Source organism: Lepus europaeus, chromosome 18 (genome assembly GCF_033115175.1).
Source record: "Lepus europaeus isolate LE1 chromosome 18, mLepTim1.pri, whole genome shotgun sequence".
NCBI classification, from domain to species: domain Eukaryota; kingdom Metazoa; phylum Chordata; class Mammalia; order Lagomorpha; family Leporidae; genus Lepus; species Lepus europaeus.
Window position 1 is genome coordinate 19,784,998 of NC_084844.1, and position 22,459 is coordinate 19,807,456.

At 46.5% G+C, this 22,459-nt stretch overlaps 1 protein-coding gene across 8 annotated transcripts in view; it reads left to right on the plus strand.

Moving 5' to 3' along the window:
* The window catches only part of BRCA1 (BRCA1 DNA repair associated), a 74,400-nt gene extending 51,941 nt beyond the window's left edge, over window positions 1-22,459 (plus strand). For 3 of the 8 annotated variants that reach the window (XM_062174844.1, XM_062174846.1, XM_062174847.1), the window contains 9 exons: window positions 994-1,289; window positions 4,809-4,896; window positions 8,654-8,731; window positions 9,208-9,248; window positions 11,913-11,996; window positions 18,524-18,578; window positions 20,085-20,158; window positions 20,504-20,564; window positions 21,290-22,458. In XM_062174844.1, coding sequence (XP_062030828.1) covers window positions 994-1,289; window positions 4,809-4,896; window positions 8,654-8,731; window positions 9,208-9,248; window positions 11,913-11,996; window positions 18,524-18,578; window positions 20,085-20,158; window positions 20,504-20,564; window positions 21,290-21,435 — 923 coding nt within the window. In that variant the 3' untranslated portion in view covers window positions 21,436-22,458. Of the gene's footprint in view, window positions 1-993; window positions 1,290-4,808; window positions 4,897-8,653; window positions 8,732-9,207; window positions 9,249-11,912; window positions 11,997-18,523; window positions 18,579-20,084; window positions 20,159-20,503; window positions 20,565-21,289 lie in introns of all 8 variants that reach the window. The other 5 variants (XM_062174849.1, XM_062174850.1, XM_062174851.1 and 2 more) reach the window with 3 other exon arrangements.

The window sequence follows — 22,459 nt, forward strand, 5'->3', positions numbered from 1 at the left end:
TATTACTTCTTTGAAAGGAGCAATGACAGGGGGAGAGAAAGAGAGCTCCTTCTTCTGCTGGCAACCCCCAAAAGGTGCAAAACTGGGGCTTGTCCAGGCCAAAGCCAGCACGCTGGAACTCCATCCAGGTCTCCCATGTGGGTAGCATCCTACCCATGTGGGTACTTGGGCCGTCCCCTGCTGCTTTCCCAGGCACAATTAGTAGGGAGCTGGATCAGAAGTAGAGCATCCCTGATTTGGCCTGGCCGAGCCCTGACCACTGCAGCCATTTGGGGAGTGAATCAGCAGATGGGAGATCAACTGATCTTTCTCTCCTCCTCTCTCTGTAACTTTGCCTTTCCAATAAATAAATAAATATTTTTTTAAAAAAATTAAAGCTTAAAAAAAAAAAAAAAGAAGTGGAGCATCTGGGACTCGAAACGGCACTCTAAATGGGATGCATGCATCACAGGCAGCTGCTTGGCTCACTGTGCCTCTTTAGTCGTTTTAGTTATGCTTTAGATTTTAAAATATTACCAGGATAAATAGTTTTCATCTTCAATATATTAGGAACATTTCTCTGTCTTATTGTACATCAGTGTTCAAACTATAATGAGCAAGGAAAACTCCATTGAAACAGATGCATCACAGTTTGTTTAATATCCTATTATGGGATATCTGGGTTATTCTAAAGTTACTATTATACAGTGTTACAATGAACATTCCTATAACTAAACCTTTGCAAACATCCTTCATTTCCTTATAATTCTGTATGCTTCTAAAACGGGAATTGTTGACTGAAAGTATAAACGCCTGGTAAGGGCTTTGCTGGGTAACATCATGTCCTTTGGGAAAGGTCAGCCGCTCCGCAGTCCCCCCAGCAGTGTATCAGTGCATTCATTTTCCTTTGAACCTAACCTCATTGGTCATTTGACTTCTTTGCAGAGACCAGGCCGTTGTAATTCAAGATTGATTGTCACATAGATTAACCTCCTTTTTTCCCGTTCCTTTCAGAGGGCACCCCTTGCTTGGAGTCTGGAATCAGCCTCTTCTCTGACCCTGAACCTGCCCCTGCTGAGGACGGAGCCCCCAGGCCGGCTCATGTGTGCGGCTCACCAGATTCACGATCTACATTGAAGTTACCCCAATTTCAGGTTGCAGAATCTGTCCAGAGTCCAGCTAACGATAGTGCTGGATGCAGTTCCAAGGAAGAAAGTTTAAGCTTGGATAAGCCAGAATCAATATCCTCAACAGAAAGGATCAACAAGGGAATATCCATGGTGGTATCAGGCTTGACCCCAAAAGAATTTGTGAGTGTATCCATATATCTCTCTGTAATACTTAATACTATGTGCTGCAAATAGTTTTGTGTGGGGTGTGAAAAATGAATAACGGAAGAAGAAATCTGGGAAACAAGCACAATTCTATGTAATTTAATTTCCATTACTAAATTCTGAAAATTTGCATCTAGGTAAGACTATAGTATGGATTGTTTTTCCTATTACTTGAGAAAATAATTATTAAATATTAACAAAAAGATATACTTTACTTTGCGGTCTAATATAGAGCTTTTTTTTTTTTTTTTTTTTAAGATTTATGTATTGGGGCCAGCACTGTGGCGTAGCTGGTTAAGCTGCCGCCTGTGGTGTCAGTATCCCATATGGGTGGTAAGTCAGGACTCGGGTGCTCCACTTCCGATCCAGCTCTCTGCTATGGCCTGGGAAAGCAGTGGAAGTTGGCCCAAGTCCTTGGGCCCTTGCATCCAAGTGGGAGATCCAGAGGAGGCTTCTGGCTCCTGGCTTCGGATCAGCTCAGCTCTGGCTGTTGAGGCCAGTTGGGGAGTGAACCAGCAGATGGAAGACATCTATCTCTCTCTCTCTCTTTCTCTCTCTCTCTCTCTCTGTCTCTCTGCCTCTCCTTCTCTGTGTAACTCTGACTTTCAAATGGATAAAAAAGTCTTTTAAAAAATTATTTATTTATTTGAAAATCAGAGTTACAGAGAGAGAGATTTTCCATCTGCTCATTCACTCCCCAGATGGCCTCAATAGCCAGGGCTGGGCTGGGCTGGGCTGAAGCCAGGAGTCAGGAGCTTCTTCCATGTCTCCCACATGGGTGCAGGGACCCAAGCACTTGGCCCATCCCTCCACTGCCTTCTCAGGTCATTAGCAGGGAGTTGGACGGGAAGTGGAGCAACCGGGACTCGAACCAGGGCCCAAATGGGACACTGGTGTAGCACGCAGCAGCTTTACCTGCTGCATCACACCGCCCCATGAGCTTTTGAATTTGAATTTCTTTTGTCTAATGAAGCAAGTAGGCATCTTTTTCCTCCTTTGGTTCACAACTGAGTAAACTTACCAGCATGTTTAACAAAATCCAGACTGGTTCCAAGCATACTGCCAGACACTGGCACGTCTCCAGTGTGTGTTTGTCTTTATCCTGGCTTGTAAGACAAGTTATTCAATAGCCTGCCCTGTCGTTTCTACCCTACAGCACCTTTTGCTATTAGGATTTTGGCATTTCGTGGGCCTCTCATGCCAGAAATGGGAATTGTTTAATACATGGAAAATACCCATTGAAATATTAAGACCACTGAAACCTTATTTCTGCTTGAGCTGCTTACAGATTTCAGACATCCTAGGAAATTTGCTTTCCCTATAATTAATTGCCATTCATGTCACTTAACAACAAAATGGTTGAGTGAATATTTCTTTAAAACATGGTAACACCCAAGACATCAGATGGATTCAATAATGGGTGCTGTGTCTTGCACGCTGAGAGGTAACTGAGTAATTCTGAAATGTTTTTACTAATACATCATTCTTAGGTTAAGAACCACTTCTCATCCTCAGTTCTCCCTCAGAGGTGACTCCGCTTAATGTTCTCTATGCCTAGGTGTGTCCCTCTGTAGAAAGGGTAAAGTGAGCTGTGTCCACCCTGGGAGACACACGGCTGTGAACGTTCTCAGCTTACAGTTCCATGCCTACACCAGCAATTGGCTCTAAAAATTCTGAACCTGTGTCCATTTAAATGGCTCTTGATCAATCTCTGCATAGCTAGAACTCCCATTATTCACTGAAAATTAGCTTTCCTTATTCCTTTGTTCTGCGGGTTCAGCATCTCAGAGGTGACTAAAATGGTCTAATCTTTCTTGCCATGGGCAATTCTGAGTTACAGATTGGACTAAAGGGGCTTGGGTATGTGTTGTCTTTAAACAAGCAGTGAGGAAAACTTTGAGCTCTATTCAGACCTGCTGAAGTGTGGTAAATTTATGATGAAAGCTACTGACTGTATTACACATGATTAATTCCAAAGTCCATATTAAGATGATCTTTTCAGCAGTTGCTCTTCTAACTGAGCACTGTCTCAAGGCTGGGATTTCAGTAATTAATCAGTTCAGAATTGCTAATGATCCTGGCAGAGGGCATTGGCAAAAGGAGGAGGATGTCGTTAGCTCCAGCCTGCTTTTTCTCAGTGCCCCATGTCAGTGTGGAGTAAGGCAGCATGAAGAAAGATGGGTGACCTCCATTGCAATGCTGTGCAGCACATAAATATGGATGTGAGTGGCCATGGCTAGGAAAGGATGGCTCTTGATAAAGTTATTTACCGAAGAGTAGCTACCAGTTACGCCAGCTGTGCTCATTGATTTTCATTTGGTTGATAGATAATAACTAGAGGACTTCAGATTTATTTTGGGAAGAATATGAGTCTTTCATTCCTTGAAAGAGAATTGATAGTTTTTGCACTTACCTGTAGGAGCATCTTCACTTGACCGTTTTGTAACTATCAGAGTTGAACCAGCTTTTTTTCTTTTTAAAAGATTTATTTAGGCCTGCGCTGCGGCTCAATAGGCTAATCCTCCGCCTGGCAGCGCCGGCAAACCGGGTTCTATTCTTGGTCGGGGCGCCGGATTCTGTCCCGGTTGCCCCTCTTCCAGGCCAGCTCTCTGCTGTGGCCAGGGAGTGCAGTGGAGGATGGCCCAAGTCCTTGGGCCCTGCACCCGCATGGGAGACCAGGAGAAGCACCTGGCTCCTGGCTTCGGATCAGCGCGGTGCACCGGCCACAGCGGCCATTGCGGGGTGAACCAACGGCAAAGGAAGACCTTTCTCTCTGTCTCTCTCTCTCACTGTCCACTCTGCCTGTCAAAAAAAAAAAAATTATTATTAATTAATTTATTTATTTATTCAAAAGGCAGAATGACAAAGAGAGATTTCTACCTGCTGGTTTACTCCTCAAATGCCAGCAATAGTTAGAGGTGGGCCAGGCTGATGGCAAGAGCTCAGAATGCCAACTGGGTCTTCCACATGGGTGGCAGGGACCCAAGTACTTGAGTGGTCAACCACTGTTTTCCCAGGCAGGAAGCTAGATCAGAAATACAGCAGCCAAGACTCTAATTGGCCTTGCAAGCAGCAACTTAACCACTATGCCACGACACCAGCGCTTGAATCTTCATTTTAAGCTACATAGATCTATAACATAGCTTTTTATGCAGGCTTATAAAGTGTAAGCTGATAAATCTAAGTTGTGCTAGAGTGTCCCTATAAATGACACTGTTTTAGAAAATCAAATGATATCTGCTATTAAAGGCAAAATTAATATTTTGAATCCTGGGTTGTAGTTCCTTGTTTGCTAGCAGAGACTATATTACAGTATCTTCCTCTGATTTGTACATAATTTTTATTAAATTATTCACGTTGAGACTTGACTCATGGTGTAATAAAAAAAGACATATCTTTTCTAAGAAAAATGGAGATTCAAAACAAGGATAACTAATACTTTAAGATGTGTACTGGAGTTACTTTCTTATAATGCAGTATTTTATTTGATTTCAGATGCTTGTGCACAAATTTGCCAGAAAATACCACATCACTTTAACTAATGCAATTACTGAAGAGACTACTCATGTCATTATGAAAACAGGTATACCAAGAACCTTTATAGAATATGTTACATCTGCTGCATAAAACCACATTAAAAAAATAGGAACATAGATTGAGCATCCCTAATCTGAAAATCCAAAATATTTTATAAAATTACCTTCAGGTTATGTGTATAAGGTATGTATCAAACCTAAATGAATTTCATGTTTAGATTTGGATTCCATCACCAAGATAGTTCGTATATTGAATATGCAAATACTCCAAAATCTGAAACATTCTGGTCCCAAGCGTCTTGGAAAGGGATACTTAACCTATGTTTGTTAAGCACAGCATGAGTGATAGTCTCCCAATAACCCATCAGTTACTGCTTTATGAAAAACAAATGCGTTTCTACTACCTCCTCCACCCTTTTGCTTTAGCTTAAGATTTGGCGTGTTGAACCAGAACAGTGAGCCACTTCCTGTCTTCCTGCCTGGGCTGCACTGACTGAAAGCCTTTCTGATGAGCCAGGGCCTAAGTCCTAGGACAACTGAGGCAAAGAGGGAATGGGGCAGAAGTGAATCTGGAGACCCTCGCTCCATGTAACACATAGTTTAAGTGCTGTTGAGAGTTTTTCAGGAAGACACTTCAGTAGCTCTGAAACAGCCCTACCATGTAAAAACATGTTTATTCGTTCAATTTTATTTATTTGAAAGGCAGAGTGACAAGGGGAGGGGTTTTCCATCTGCTGGTTTACTCCTCAAATGCCCACAACAGCTGGGGCTTGGCCAAGCCAAAGCCAGGAGCCAGGAACTCCATCTGTGTCTCCTGTGTGGGTGGCAGGGACCCAAGTACTTAAGCCATCTGCTGCCTCCCAAGCACATTAACAGAAAGCTGGATCCAAAGCAGAGGTAGAGACAAGACTCAATTTCAGGCACTTCCATATGGGATTCATCCATCCCAAGTGATGGCTTAACCCACTGCACCACAATACCCTACTTAATTATTTATTTGAGAAATAGAAACGGTGAGAACTCTCATATGCTGATTCATTCCCCAAATGCAAGGGTCAGTCAGGGCTGGACTGAGGACAAACTGGGAGCCGAGAACTCAATCCAGGTCCCCCGTGTGTGGTAGGAGCCCAATTGAGCTGTCATTGCTGCTCATGGGTCTGTATTAGCAGGAAGCTGTAGTCAGGAGCTGGAAGCAGGTGTCAAACGCAGGGCCTCAAACCCATGTGGTGGCTTATCTGCTAGGCCAAACACATATCTCTACCTTCAACTTTTTTTTTTTTTTTTTTTTAAGATTTATTTATTTGAAAGAGTTACACAGAGAGAGAAGGAGAGGCAGAGAGAGAAAGGTCTTTCATCCATGCTGGTTCACTCCCCAGTTGGCTGCAAGCACCCATCTGGAGCCAGGAGCCAGGAGCTTCCTCCAGGTCTCCCACATGGGTACAGGGGCCCAAGGACTTGGGCCATCTTGTACTACTTTCCCAGGCCATAGCACAGAGCTGGATCAGAAGTAGAGCATCTGAGACTCGAACCGGCACCTATAAGGGATGCTGGCGCTGCAGGCAGCGGCTTTACCAACTACGCCACAGTGCCGCCGCCCCTCCTCCTTCCACTTTTTAAATCTTAATTGTGGTTTGTGTGATAAAAGAGACCTCTGGGAGTTTTTAGTTGATATAACCTAAATCTGAGTAAACATTCAGGGCTACTGAATGCCTGGGGCCAGCATTGTGGTGAACAGGTTAAGCCACTGCCGACGATGCTGGCATTTCATAAGAGTGCCCATTTGAGTTCCTGCTGCTCCACTTCCAATCCAGCTTCCTACTAAAGTACCTGGGAAAGCAGTGGAAGATGGCCCAAGTCCTTGAGCCCCTGCCACCCACGTGGGAGACTCGAATGACATTCTTGGCTCCTGGCTTTCTACCAGAGGGACGCCTGAACCAAACTGTCCTCTGCTCTGAGCCCTGGGCTGTCTTTTTAATTAACTCCCAAGTTTTCAATTCTGTAAACTGAAAGATTCACTTATTTATTTGGAAGGCAAAGTTACAGAGAATGAGAGAGAGACAGAGAAAGAGATCTCCCTTTGGCTCATTCCCCTAATAGCTGCCAAGGCTGGGGCTGGGTCAGGCAAAGCCAGGAGCCTGGAGCTCCTTCCAGGTCTCCCACATGGATGCAGGGGTCCAAGGACTTGGATCATCTTCTGCTTTCCCAGGCCCATTAGCAGGGAGCTGGATCTGAAATGGAGCAGCTGGGACATGAACCAACTCTCATATGGGTGCTGGCATTGCAGGCAGCAGCTTAACTGGCTGCACCATAACTCTGGCCACCAATTCTGCAAGTATTTCAATGACATAATATTTGTTTCAAAGTTACTATAAATGGTAAGTCTTTATAGGTGTCCTAACAGGGTGATTGTACATAATGGGTTAAGACAATCACTGACAAACTGGAGAATGTATCCAGGCGAAGATGGGGGAAAGAACACAATTTTATTCAAAGAGAAAATGAAGGAATGAAAAGACTTTAGAGAACAAGACAGCTGACAGTTGTCCTCAGTTAAAGAATTGTTACCTGAAATAAGAGTTACACACTCGTGGGGCTCCAGAAAGGAGACAGAGACCATGGAGGATGCAGGAGATGTTTACCATGGCTCAGCTCCAAAACCTTTCTACAAAGTGGGTTCTCTGAGCACACTGTGCCCACGTCAGGATGTCTGCCTACAGAGCTGCAGGTGCTCCAGCAGAGGCTCCAAACCCCTTGTGCACGTTTCATTAAAACCTCTGAAGTCTTAGATTTCTACAGCATCACAGGGTCAGAAAGTGGGACTCGTTGGAATCAGGTGTCAGAACAAGGAACCACAAACTAATTACTACTTTAGAGATGAATGTCATTAACATTTAATATATCTTAAGCTGTAGGTTTGGGTCAAAGCTGATGAAAGGTGAAGAGAAAGCTTTCAAATGCAAATTAAACCTAAAGTAGTTCAATATTTAAACTCAAAGACAATACAACGTTCACTACTTTGGAAATAAAAATGAGATAAAATTTCTAAGTCTAAGCATGTTATTAAATCCGCTTTTGCAGCAGTTAAACAAAAACCTTCAGAAATTTTGAGGAATTCTAAGGGAGAATGGCTGCTGCTACTACTTGCAGACGGCCTGCTGTGTTTAGGATTTAGTTAAATACATTTCTCCTGTTTAAAACTAAATGGCCCTTTCTCGGTTTGCTTAGTTCTTCAAAAGGGACTTTGAAACACTAGGAAACAAACAGAAATGATTTTTCAGCTACTAGTTTCTGAAATATTTATGTAGGAAAGAAAATCCATGAAAATACTTCGTATTTTTCCTGTCCCTCTCGAGAATATTGGAGGGTTAGGATTTCTCGGGATGAAAATTTGTTGCTTACATTGACATTTCAGATTTAGGATTTCTACAATACTATTTTCTTCTTTCACATATCAGCCATCCCAAAAAGTAGATGTTCTCCATCCTTATGAATCAGTGCAACTGACATGGATAAATCCTCAGACGTGACAATGGAGATCTTAAGCTTGTGTTGGCATCTAGAAGATGGGGCAGACTCTTTCTCTGACCCTAACTTCTTATTTGCCTCTTCCAGGCTTCCAAAAATCCACACCTGCGTCTTATAATTAGTGGTGCTTCCAGCCTCTGATTCCGTCACCAGGGGTCAGAGTCATCCGTCCAGATTGGTCTTGAGAGCAAAAAGAGCTTGGGTTATTTAGGTTCTTAGGGAAGCACTTCCTGGTTTTGTCTTCTTTTTCTAATCCTTTGGATGTTTTTCATTCTACAGATGCTGAATTTGTGTGTGAACGGACACTGAAATATTTTCTGGGGATTGCAGGAGGAAAGTGGGTAGTTAGCTACTTCTGTAAGTACAGTACAGTTTCTCCCCTCTTCCTTTAACACCTCAGAATTAGTTTTACACCTAACATTTTAACACCTAAGGTTTTCACTGTTCCTGATTCTGAAATACCAAAAGGTCTTTAATAGTAACACAAAACCAGCTTTATCTTTAATGCACATCACTTTGTTCAGATAAGCTGGTGATGCTGGGAAATGGATTTCTTTTATAGCTAATATGACCTAATCTGCCCCTAGCAGTGTTAGCATATGAACTAGGGGATTATTTAATAGTGGGAAGAGATTCGTGTGCAGCAGGCAGTTTTATAATGTTTAAATAAAGTACTGAAGCTCTGGCACAGCCATATTAAAAGAGCTGTGGCTTTAGAGGGAGAAGACCTGTCGTTCTTCCCACACTCCCTTGGTGATTTGCTGAACTCCATCCCTGTAAGAAGAGTCTGTGCTTCTGCTCTTTGTGACCTGTCTTTTCTGTGGTCTCTTTAGGGGTGACCCAGTCAATTAAAGAAAGAAAGATACTGGATGAGGTAGGTACTTGATGTTACAGCCAAATCAGAGAGACCTGATGCCACAGAGACATATAGTAAAAAAAAAAAAAAAAAGAGCAACTTACTGCTTCCTCCTTTCAGAGCACCACTTTCTCCAAATTTGCCTTGAACGTGGGGAACATCAAGAGTGGTGCCGAGCAACCCAGGAAAGTCCATGCTCTTGTTCTAGGTCTTTCCCGAAGGCTTAAGGAAAGGAATTTATCAAGCAGAGGGAAAAGATTCACCAGCACAAAAAACAGGCATTGCTGAGGAGAAATCTTTCATATTGATATGCATGTGTATCTGTCTAGAAATCAGATTCCTTCGGAGAGATGTTGCTCTTTATGCTACTGAGAACAGTGAGAAGTAAATAAGAGTGTAGGAGGAGGAATAATTTTAGAACAGCCACCCAAGAGCTGCTGGTAACAAGAGGTAGACAACATAAAATTAGCAAAAGCAGTTTTAAACTGTTACACGCTCTTCAGTATATTTGAATTAAATGACATTTTTGTTGGTTTCACTTTCATTTAGTGACTATTTGGGAGAACCTACTATGTGCATTAGGAATTGACAGTACAGTAAACAACCCCAACTCTAGTGGGAGAAGTGATACACAAAAAATAAAGAAAAATTTAGGACATTAATGCTGTAAAGAAATACACAAGATAACAGGTTAGCAACTGGTAGAGAACTGAGATTGACTATTTTTTTTTTAAAGATTTATTAATTTATTTGAAAGTCAGAGGTACAGAGAGACAGAGAGAGAAAGAGAGGTCTTCCATCCGCTGGTTCACTCCCCAATTGGCTGCAACAGCTGGAGCCATGCAGATCCGAAGCCAGGAGCCAGGAGTTTTCTCCCAGGTCTCCCATGTGGGTGCAGGGACCCAAGGACTTGGACCATCCTCCACTGCTTTCCCAGGCCACAGCAGAGAGCTGGATTGGAAGTGGAGCAGCTGGGAGTTGAACTGGCGCCCATATGGGATGCCTGCCGGCACTGCAGGCGGCAGCTTTACCCGCTAGGCCACAGTGCTGGCCCCAGAGATTGACTGCTTTAGTTAAGGAATGCAGGAAAGGCCTTTTGGGAAATACTGAGCTGGAATCTAAGTGATAAGAAAGAGTTCTTGAGACATGTGGGAACAAGTGTTACCAGAGGGAGAACAGCAAGCATGCAGGTCCTATGGTTGGAATGAGTTTGGTTTGGTAAAGAAAGTAGACCAGTGGAGCTGGAGAGTGGCAGCTGTGGGGGCGGGGCCTAGAGAGGAGGTGGAAGGTCACAACAGAGGCCAGATTAGGTAGGATCTGCTGTGAGCCATGGTAAGGAATTGGAGTTTTCTTTGTAGAATAATTGGAGACATAGGAATGGTATGAAGAGGATGCTTTGGAATTTTTCAGAAACGGGACTTGCTAACGGATTAAATTTGGAGGCTGAAGTAAGGAGAGAAAATCGAGAGATGAATCCTGGGCTTTTGGGCTGAACCACAGGAGGGTGTTAGTAATAGTGAATGAGTTGAGAGGATGGGGAGAAAGAATGTGTTAGGAGGAGGGAGGGTGGGGGGGGTGAGTGTCATCTTCAAATAAGTGATGACCTTATCACTAGACTCTTCCTGCAGGTGACTAGAGAATGCTAAGTGTTGTTTCCCTTAGTCACAGGCTATGGGTACGTTCTTGCTTTTACTTCCTCTTCATAATACTCTTGGTACATGCAGTCTTCTCTACAAGCTAAGTTTCAGTCAGAATTATTTGTAAGCATGCTTCCTAGGGCTGGTGCATGGCTCACTAGGTTAATCCTCTGCCTGCAGCGCTGGCATCCCATATGGGCACCGGGTTCTAGTCCCAGTTGCCCCTCTTCCACTCCAGCTCTCTACTGTGGCCTGGGAGGCTGGTGGAGGATGGCCCAAGTGCTTGGGCCCCTGCACCCGCATAGGAGACCAGAAAGAAGCTCCTGGCTCCTGGCTTTGGATCGGCACAGCGCCGGCTGTAGCGGCCATTTTGGGAGTGAACCAACAGAAGGAAGACCTTTCTCTCTATCTCTCTCATTGTCTGTAACTCTACCTGTCAAATAAATAAATTTTTAAAAAAGCATTCTTCCTCAGATTTCTCCTGAAAACCCTAACCTCCCCAGTCCCATTATTCTTTATTCTCTTGACCTTGATCAGTCAAAAATAATGATTATGAAAAACCTCTAACTTTCTTCAGTGTATTAAATGTGTATTTTATCATTCTGGCTTCATTAACTGTGTGAATCTCTCAATGGAAATCTGAAAAGCCCTTATTTCTTTAGATGATAATATACAATTGATTTAAGAGATCGGGAATTCTCCAGTTATCTCTATAACAGCACAGGATTAGCAGTTTAATCTAAATGCTAAGTGAATGTTTTGAGAGGAGATAGATGTTGAAAATTAAAATACACAGAGTCCCAGTGAGGTGAAAAGCCAGTTGTTAATTTCTGCACACAGAGATGCGCTCCATGCTCCAGTGAATTGATTTCAGCAGCTGCGGTCCTGGTCATTTCACCCAATCCCACCAAAAAGAATGATTTTATTTACTTTCGGTTGAAATTCTGTCCAGTGATTCTAAGTGCCTTAAATGCAACACGTCTGCTCCATTTCCATTGAAGGAGGCCTCTCTCTGACCCCGTGGTTTGGCTGTGGTCTCTTTCAGCGTGATTTCGAAGTCAGAGGTGATGTCGTCAACGGAAGAAACCACCAGGGTCCGAAGCGAGCGAGAGAATCCCAGGACAGAAAGGTGACTTCCCCTCCTCCTCCTCCTCCTGCGGGGTAGCATGGAGGTGGGGGGAGGACAACAAACGCTGCTTTGCATCCCGACCCCATTCCCAGAGATGGTCTTTGACTTTCATCTTCTAAGGCTCACCACACCTGGCGAGAGCTAGGCACTTCCACAGAGACTGGGGTTTTTCTGTTTGTTTTTCATTTCTCCCAGCCTATCCGAACCACGTAAGTAAATACTGTCTCTGTTTTATGAATGAGGGAACTTGGAGGTTTAGAGAAGTTTTGTAATTTAGATTCCACTCTGGGATTCAAATCTCAGATGATCAGTGGCAGAGTAAGAGATTTTATTTTTTATTTATTTCTGTTTATTTATTTGGAAGATTGGGCTCTCCAATCCACTGGTTTACTCCCCAGATACCCACAACAGCCAGAGCTGGGCCAGGCTGAGACAGGAGCTCAGTCTGGGTCTCCCAAGTGGGCGGCAGGGGCCACCTACCTGAGTCATCACCTGCTATCCCCTTGGTACATATTAGCAGGAATCTGGATCCATAAGCCAAGTAGCTGGGACTTGAACCCAGTACTCTGATAGGGGATACAGGTATCACGAGTGGCAACCTAAGACACTGTGCCAAGCACCCACCCCAGAGCTGGAATTTTTTTTTTTTTTTTTTTTTTTTTTTTTTTTTTTTGACAGGCAGAGTGGACAGTGAGAGAGAGACAGAGAGAAAGGTCTTCCTTTTGCCATTGGTTCACCCTCCAATGGCCGCCGCGGTAGGCGCGCTGCAGCCGGCGCACCACGCTGATCCGATGGCAGGAGCCAGGTGCTTCTCCTGGTCTCCCATGGGGTGCAGGGCCCAAGGACTTGGGCCATCCTCCACTGCACTCCCTGGCCACAGCAGAGAGCTGGCCTGGAAGAGGAGCAACCGGGACAGGATCGGTGCCCCGACCGGGACTAGAACCCGGTGTGCCGGCGCCGCAAGGTGGAGGATTAGCCTAGTGAGCCGCGGCGCCGGCCCAGGGCTGGAATTTTAAACATGTGAATCTAAAGCCTTGCTCTTTCTACCTCACCAGGGTGTCTTTCTGTAAAGTAGTGTGGTGAGTGCTGTGCATGGAGTATGCACAGTGCTGTCTGAAAGGATAAAAGAAGTTATTTAATAATCAGTAGCTACCAATTATCTAATGTCCTCTATATGCCAGGGACTGCTCTAAGCACTCAACCATAGACAATTTTACCCTATGCAGTTTGCTGTAAACCCATTTTCCAGATGAGAAAATTAAGATAGAGGTTAAGTTGCGCAGAGTCCCACAGTTTGTGAATGATAGAACTAGAAGTTAAATCCGGCCGGCGCCGTGGCTTAACAGGCTAATCCTCCACCTTGCGGCGCCGGCACACCGGGTTCTAGTCCCGGTTGGGGCGCCGGATTCTATCCCGGTTGCCCCTCTTCCAGGCCAGCTCTCTGCTATGGCCCGGGAAGGCAGTGGAGGATGGCCCAAGTCCTTGGGCCCTGCACCCACATGGGAGACCAGGAGAAGCACCTGGCTCCTGGCTTCAGATCAGCGTGATGCGCCGGCCACAGTGGCCATTGGAGGGTGAACCAACGGCAAAAAGGAAGACCTTTCTCTCTGTCTCTCTCTCTCACTATCCACTCTGCCTGTCAAAAAATAAATTAAAAAAAAAAAAAAAAAAAAAGAACTAGAAGTTAAATCCAGACAGTCTAACGCCAAGTCTAAACTCTACATTTTTATTTCTTTTCCTTTTATTTGAAAGGCGGCAAAACAGAAGAGAGAAGTCTCACCTCTATCTGCTGGTTCACTCCACAAATGCCTACAGCAGCCAGGGCTGGGCCAGACTAAAGCCAGGCACCCAGAACTCAGTCTGGGTCTCCCCTGTGGGTGGCAAGGACCCAAGTACTTGAGCCATCATCTGCTGTCTCCCAAGGTCCACGTTAACAGGAACCTGGATCAGTAGCAGAGGAAGCAGGACTCCATGCACTCTAACTTGAGATGCGGGCGTTCAGTGGCACCTTAACCGCTGCACCAAACTCCCACCCCCAAGTCTGAATGACGGTACTGTGGTTTCCTGAAAAGTTACAGAGGGAACTGGTGCTGTGGTGTAGCAGGTAGAGCCACTGCCTGCAGTGCCAGCATCCCATATGGGCGCCAGTTTGAGTCCCGGTTGCTCCTCTTCCAGTCCAGCTCTCTGCTGTGGCCCGGGAAGGCAGTGGAGGATGGCCCAAGTGCTTGGGCCCTGCACCCGTGTGGGAGACTCAGAAGAGGCTCCTGGCTTCGGATCGGCACAGCTGTGGCATTTGCAGCCAACTGGGGAGTGAACCAGCGGATGGAAGACTTCTCTGTCTCTATCTCTCTCTGCCTCTGCCTCTCTGTAACTCAGCCTTTCAAATAAATAAATAAATAATTTTTTTAGAAAGTTACAGAAGGCATCACATAGGAGAAAAGTAAATTATTCTAACAGCTTTGCAAATGAGACCCAGGAAAACTCCATGGCTTTCCGCATAGAAGTAGAGACCATAGAGTAGAGATGATGTAGCCAGAATACGTCCTCCTCTCAGGGAGAAGGCTATGCAGGGTTTCACACCTGCCTGTTAGGCCTGAGCTGGCTGCTTTGCTAGGTTACTGACTAAATGCTTATGTTCCAGGTCTGTGTTTTCCCCCTTTTTAAGTGTACACCACCAGGCGTTTCAGAACATCCCATACAGAGCACCTTCTGTCTCGTTACAAAAGCTTGAGAGGGAACCACTACAGGTGATTTTCTAAGGAAGATTGCTTTTGGAGATGATTGCAAATCAGGCTCAGAGTTCTGAACCCTTAGGGTCAGCCCAGCCTCGCCCTCGCACCCTCGGAGCCTACTGAACAACTGTTCCTGGTGCCAAGAAAAGCTGCGTGCCCTGCTTCACTCCCGCCTTAACCCAGGGGAGTTCTGTGAGAGCCGCCCTTTGTTTCTACTCCACTGCACACAAAGCATAATTAGCCCCAGATTCCTCCCTCCTTCAAAGGAGATTCCAGTGCTTTGGACTTTTTTCTGCATTGGGTATAGTAATGACACAAGGTGCCTGCTGAGGGGCCAGCATTATGGCCTAGTGGGTAAAGTTGCTGCCTGCAAATGGGCGCCAGTTCAAGTCTCCGCTGCTCTGCTTCTGGTCCAGCTCACCGCTAATATGCCTGGGAAAGCAATGGAAGATGGCCCAAGTGCTTCAGCCCCTGCACCCATGTAGGAGACCCAGAAGAAGATCCTGGCTCCTGGCTTCAGATTGGCTGAGCTCCAGCCATTGCAGCCATTTGGGGAGTGAACCAGCAGATGAAGACCTTTCCCTCTGTCTCCTTATCACTGTCTGTAACTCTACCTCTCAAAATAAATAAATAAAATCTTTTTTTTTTTCTTTGACCAGCAGAGTTAGAGAGAGAGAGACAGAGAGAGAGTTAGATAGACAGAGAGAGACAGAGAAAGGTCTTCCTTCCATTGGTTCACTCCTCTAATGGCCACCACAGCCGGCGCTGCGCCAATCCAAAGCCAGAAGCCTAGTGCTTCCTCCCAATTTCCCATGCGGGTACCCCAACTGGGACTAGAACCTGGGGTGCCAGTGCCACAGGCGGAGGATTAGCCAAGTGAGCCACGGCGCCGGCCAAATAAATAAAATCTTTTTAAAGGGGGGGGGGGGTTGCCAGCGCTGTGGCTCACTTGGTTAATCCTCCACCTACGGCGCCGGCATCCCATATGGACACCGGGTTCTAGTCCCGGTTGCTCCTCTTCCAGTCTAGCTCTCTGCTGTGGCCTGGGAGGGCAGTGGAGGATGGCCCAAGTGCTTGGGCCCCTGTACCCACATGGGAGACCAGGAGGAAGTACCTGACTCCCGGCTTTGGATTGGCGTCGCTCCAGCCATAGCAGCCATTTGGGGGGTGAACCAACAGAAGGAAGACCTTTCTGTCTCTCTCTCTCTCTAACTCTGTCAAATAGAAAGAAATAAAAAGAAAAGCAGCGGAAGATGGCTAAAGTACTTGAGCCCCTGTACCCGTGTGGGAGACCCGGGTGAGGCTCCAGACTCCTGACTTTGGCCTGACCCAGTCCTGGCCATTGAGACCATTTAAGTAGTGAACGGATGGAAGAACCCTGTTTCTCCCTCTCTCTGCAATTCTGACTTTCAGATAAAGTAAATAAATCCTTAAAAAATAAATAAAATAAATGCCACCGTAGTATTTTGCTCTGGAAGAGAAATGTATTTGTAGAAGTAAAACCTTGAACTTCTTATCTCATCAGTGAGTGTCAGCCTGGATATAAAAGTACCTAATACCTTTCATGGCAGCTTTGGCTGCACCTGGCTACCTTTGGAGAACTTTTAGCATAATGAGCACTGAAGTCCTGTCAACAAGTTGGGGGTTGCTGTATACGTACACAGAGTGAGTGACCTGGGTCAGGCTCTCACTTAAAACAGGAGCAGGCTGGTCCGACTGTCCTTTCCATTTCCTCTGGCTAGAAAGTGGCTGGGGAGACAGAGCCCTTACCTGTTCTCTCAAGTGCCCATGAAGGCTAGGGCCACATCTGGGAGCCAGGAACTCAATCCAGGTCTCCCACATGGGTGCCGGGGACTCATCTGCTTTAGCTATCACAGCTGCTTCCCAGGATCTGTTTTAGCAGGAAATGAGTTAGGAGCCAGACCCAGGAGTCAAACCTAAGTAAGTACTCCAGTGTGGGACATGGGCAAATCAACTGCTAGGCTAAACTTCTACTCCCAGAACGAAGGTTTCTTTTAGATGATAGCCAAGTAGTTTCCTAAAAACCTCTGCCAATGTATGCATAAAAATTGGCACTGTCCAACGGAGTTGTCTCCAGCTATATAATAGTGTTTTAGATTTAATTTTTAAAATTTAAACATGACAGGCAGGAGGCCAGAGTTGTGGCGTGGCAGGTAAAGCCGCCATCTGGAATGCCAGCATCCCATATGGGCACCAATTTGTGTCCCAGCTGCACCACTTCCAATCCAGCTCCCTGCTAATGACTTGGGAAAGGCAGTGGAAGACAGCCCGAGTATTTCGGCCCCTGTCACTCATGTGGGAGACCCAGATGAAGCTCCTGGCTTCAACCTGGCCCAGCATTGGCCGTTGTGGCCATCTGGGAAGTGAACCAATGGATGGAAGATCTGTCTCTCCCTCTTTGTAACTCTTTCAAATAAAGAAATATTTTGTTTAAAAAATGACAGGTGGGTATTGTGGCACAGTGAGTTACTCTGCCACTTGAGGTTCTGCATCGCCTGGGATCGAGTCCCATGTCTTCTTCCTATCTAGTTTCCCTCTGATGCACACCCTGAGCGACAGCAGATGGTGGTCTAAGTACTGGGTTCCTGTCACCCGTGTGGGAGACCCAGCCGAGTTCCAGACTCCTGGACTTAGTGTATCCCAGCCTAGGCTGTCGCAGGCACTGGAGGAGTGAAGCAGCAGCTGGAAGATCTCTCCCTCTCCATTGCTTTACCTTTCAAATAAATAATCTTTTAAAAAGTAATTAAAATATGAAATTAAATTCCTCACTCACCTTAACTGCATTTGGAGTGCACCACACGACATACGACTCCTGGCTGCCTTGTTAGTGTAGATGTAGGACATTTCCATCGTCACAGAAAGTTCTTTCCACTGGGAGTGGGAAGGCCTCGAGGAGGTGCAGCGTGATCTTGGTCTTCAAGACACCAGGCATTGAAATCAGTTCAATGGACAGGCAGCCAAACCAGGTTTCCCGTCTACATTAAAAACTGCTTAGGTGTCTAAAGACGCAGTGACCGTTCTCAGAGCAGCGTGAACAGCCATAGACTGCTCTGCCGACTGAGCGCATGTTGAATGTTGATGTTCCAAGTCTGGATAAACATCACACTTCAGCCAGTAGCTTTGAGTTTCTAGTCACCTTTAATTTTTTTTAAGATTTATTTATTTGAAAGTCAGAGTTACACAGAAGAGAGAGAGAGAGAGGTCTTCCATCTTCTGGTTCCCTCCCCAATTGGCCTCAACAGCTGGAGCTGGGCCGATCTGAAACCAGGAGCCAGGAGCTTCTTCCGGGTCTCCCACACAGGTGCAGGGGCCCAAGGACTTGGGCCATCTTCTACTGCTTTCCCAGGCCACATCAGAGAGCTGGATCAGAAGTGGAGCAGCAGGGACTCGAACCGGTGCCCACATGGGATGCTGACACTGCAGGTGGCGGCTTTACCCGCTATAGCACAGCACCGGCCTGACACCTTTAATTAAACAAAAAAGGGTCAGTTTTTCCTCCAGAGAAGTGAAATCTCCGCAAAGGTTGTCAGGGAAGAGCCAGGGCCTGACTGGCTTGACAAAGTGGCATGCTCAGCCTTGAATAACAGGACGACAGAGTGTCCATCACTTCCATGCGCCCTCCAGAAAAGTCTTCTGCAAGAAATAGTGGAAATGGTCAGGTGGTAAAGAAAAGTTACTCCTTTTGGGGAGTTTCTTTGTATTTTTGGTGAAATTCCATAATCGTTGATAACTAGTGTTTGTTTCCCCATCCCCGTTTCTCTTCCACTCTTCTAGATCTTCAGGGGCTTAGAAATCTGTTGCTATGGGCCCTTTACCAACATGCCCACAGGTAAGAGCCTGGGAGAGCTGCAGGGTTCCAGCACCCACCTTCCTCTCACATAGCGGAATGTCACAGGTGCCATCGCCTTGTGGTCTTCCTCAGAGTGGTGAGGTTTTCCAGACATCGCTCTGTTTCTTTACTACTCTCCCAGACAGAATCGCACGCAGAAGTTATCTGGTGGCAAAAGGCTAGATTGTGCTTCTCATGAGCATGAGGGTAGTGACGAGTTAGGTTCTAGGACCCAAAATGTTCTCTGCTCAGACAGGGTAGAGCTCCTGTATTGCCCAAGGTAGGAGGCTAATAAATTAGGGAGACGATATCTTGGGGTGTGTAAACGCCAAGCAAGTGGTTTACTCTTGCTGAACCATCTTCGTCTAACGGAGAGGAAGTGCGGCGGCGGCAGAAGCCTCATGGGTCTGGAGCTCCCTTTGGGCCCAGAGCAGAAGACTCTTGGTGAGCATTTTCCAGTTAAATTTGACATTGAGTGTGATACTGTGTCTAGCATTGCTATGGGTCCCAGCTCGGGAGGTGCACAGCACCAAGGCCCTGGGCTGTGTGCAGAGATTTGCTTTATTCTTTTCAAGAGAAAGGCCTTCTACCTCTGCTCCTGGGCTCCCTTCTACCCAGGGACTCAGCTCTTACTCCGCAAAGGCAGATGAGCGGCAGCAGGACAGCATGGCCATGGAGTTTTGCTTCCGTCTTCCTTATTGGGTACTGATTGGAGTTTATGGCATTTCCCAGTGTTGCCCAGAGGCTGTCTCACAGTGTGTTCACACTGGGGTCTCTAGCAGGTGTCGTCTGAGGGGCGAGTCAGTCCACCTCAGTGCAGCCAGGCAGAGGAGCACCTCCGCGGCACCTCTAAGTGGGCTGATGGCAAAGAGCAACGTACACAGGGGCCCAGAGGACGTCGCTGGTCACCTCTGGTTTCCCAGGCGCAGGTGGAACATATCTACAGTCTCCTGATGCCTGCTCCCTCGGTGCTGATCCCAGCCTCATGCAGCCCCTTCCCCACGGCCGTGCTGGGCTGACCAGCGTGATGTGTGTGTTTGACTGGACGGGTTATCTCCCCATCTCTTGACATTTACTGTAACCACCACCAAGTACAGGGCTTTCGCTGGCCACGACAGTCGGTGACCTGCACAGAATCAGGATGCAGAGAGGGAAGGCAGGCATTTTTTTCACACAGTATCTTAGCCAGCAATGTAGCCAATTGATGGAAATTAGATTTTTAAAGTGTTTTATTTGAGAGACTGTCAAACCTTATCTACCAAGTGGCCTCATGGAGAGTGATAACTGTACAGGAGGCTGCACATCGGTGGCAAGCACATTGACTTGGAACCCATCCCCTGGTCTGAATTCCACTTTAAGGCCTTTCTGTCCTTTGGCGTAGAGAGGCAGGGAGTCTCCCACTGAGAAGTCTTGCTGTAAGCTTTCACCCAGTGGAGTATGGGATAGAGGGCTCAGGTTAAGTATGCAAGTTGCCGTGGTGATTTTAGGTCTTAATGTCCCATTTAGATCAGCTGGAGTGGATGGTACAGCTCTGTGGCGCCTCCGTGGTGAGGGAGCTTTCGTCATTCACCCGTGGCACAGTAAGTCTTTAATGCCCTGCCGGGGAGGGAGGGCATGATTGAACAAGGCTGGCACTCACCTGTCCCCGGGACTCCCCTAATGTAGTCTCGGGAGCCTTCTCAGACCACATATCTGGGCCAGGAGACTCCGTCTGTGAGGCCTGAGTAAAGACATGGCAACTCCAGGTATTTAACGTACTGAGAGAAGGCCGTCTCCCTCTAACCCTTCTTGCCAAATGCCATTCCCTCTCCTTCCTGTGGCTGCCCCCAGAGCAGTCTGCTGCAGCCAGTCATCAAGAAATGCTTGCAGTGACTCCCAAAGTCCTGCCCTGACATCCTCAATGCTCCTTTCTTCCGGGGACACAGGGAGTTCGCCCGATTGTGGTCGTGCAGCCAGATGCCTGGACGGAGGACGGTGGCTTCCATGGTAAGATGCGGGGTGGACCTGTGTCACAGGGACTCCTGTCAGGCGGGCTTGGTTCACCACTCGTTTCTCGGTGCTTGAGTAGTGCAGTTCTCAGCACCTTGTGAATATTTACTGCATTAATGAATGGCTAAATTGTCTTTTTAAAAATGTTTTTATTGTTTACTTTATAAAAGTAGTGCGTGAACTTTTTCTATGGAGAGTACTAAATATATATATACATATATATTTGTTTTCTTTTGAGAGAGAGTATTAAATATAAATATTCATTACAGAAAAGATGAACCACACAAACAATAAAACAACCCCAGTTATCCCACCACTTAGAGATCATCACCATAAAATGCCCCCAGGCATTGGTGCACGTGTGTATGTGTATATATACACCATGTGTATTTTACACGGCTGTCATCATGCCCATCCTACTGTTCTCCGTTTTCCACGTCATTAAGTTGCCATGCTGTTTCACTTTCTGGTGGCTCTTCCTTTAACAGATTGCAGTCCGTGTTAATACCATTGCCAGAGGCTGTGGGCTTTCATCAGCACGCACTTCTTAGGGTTCTGAGTAAGGTCCTGCCCCCTGGAGCACTGTTTACGAGCCAGAATTTGGCTCCTACCTGGTTAACCCTAAGAACCCATGTAACCAGGTCCCTAGAGTACATTGGCTAGAGTCTGGTCTGGGAAAATATGAATTGACACTAAACTCTGCTTGTGTTCCCTGTCCCCAGGGATTGGACAGATGTGTGCGGCATCCGTGGTGACCAGAGAGTGGGTGCTGGACAGCATAGCCCTCTATCAGTGCCAGGAGCTAGACCCCTACCTGATACCACAGATCCCCGCAGCAGCTGCTGAGCGCAGGCAGCCACGTGTCTAGAGCCGCAGGACCTCAAGGCGAAGCTGAAGAAGTAGCCTCTCCAGGCCCGAGAGCCCTCACTCTTCAGTCCTCCCATAGTCGCGGTTCCTAAATATTTTATGTACATTAGCCTGAAAAAAACTTCTGGCTGTGCAAGGGTCTCTTAAAGATTTTCTGCTTCAAATCTCCCTTTGAAATCTGCCGTGAGCACAAATCTGTGGTAATTTTTCACCTGAGAGGAATATAAAACCATTTAAACCCCACCAATTCAGCAAGATGCTGATGCTGACTCCTACTACGGGGGCTGCTGGCGTGGGGCTGGAGGCACAGAGTGGCTTGGCCTCAAGACAACAGCCAGTTTCCCTCAGCTTGTTGGGCCAAAGCCTTGGGTTCCTGAAGACCAAGAACCAGACCCTTCAGTGAGAGGAGAGTGCCTGGGACCTGGACGAGACTGAAATCAGAAAGGTCCTGGGGCAGCTCTGAGATGCTGGAGTGGAGCTCTGGGGAGGAAGCTGAGAGGCAGGCATGGATCTGTACGTGAAACCAGAGGGTTAACTAGAGGCCACTGGTTTCTAAAGACCGTGCTCTGGAACAGCAGAACACGTCCAAGAACCGCTGTCCAGAGGGGCTTCTAACCGGTAATAAATAAGACGGTTCTTGTTGTAGCGCCAGTGTGTAACTCATTCTCTTAAAAAATAAGGGCTCTGATGTGAATATTTCATGTCCATAAAATGAGGGGTCCCGCCGGAGAGGAGCTGTCGCCTTCTTTGAGGTAATTCTTCTCCCTTTGCTCCCCACTGCTGAACTGTACAACCTCATAAATAATTTCGCTTGCTGAAGGAAGAAAGTGGTTTTCATAAACTCATTACCCAGGACTGTTTACAGCTGTCGGAAGGACTGGGTCTTTTCTTGCCCCCAGTGTGGAAGGGCAGTGCAGACGCGATTCTGCGAAGTATGTTCTGTAACTGTTGTGCTGTTAAAATAAAATAAACTTGGTAGCAAACGCTTCCACCAGCGAGTGTTCCAGGGACAGCCGCCCGCCTCC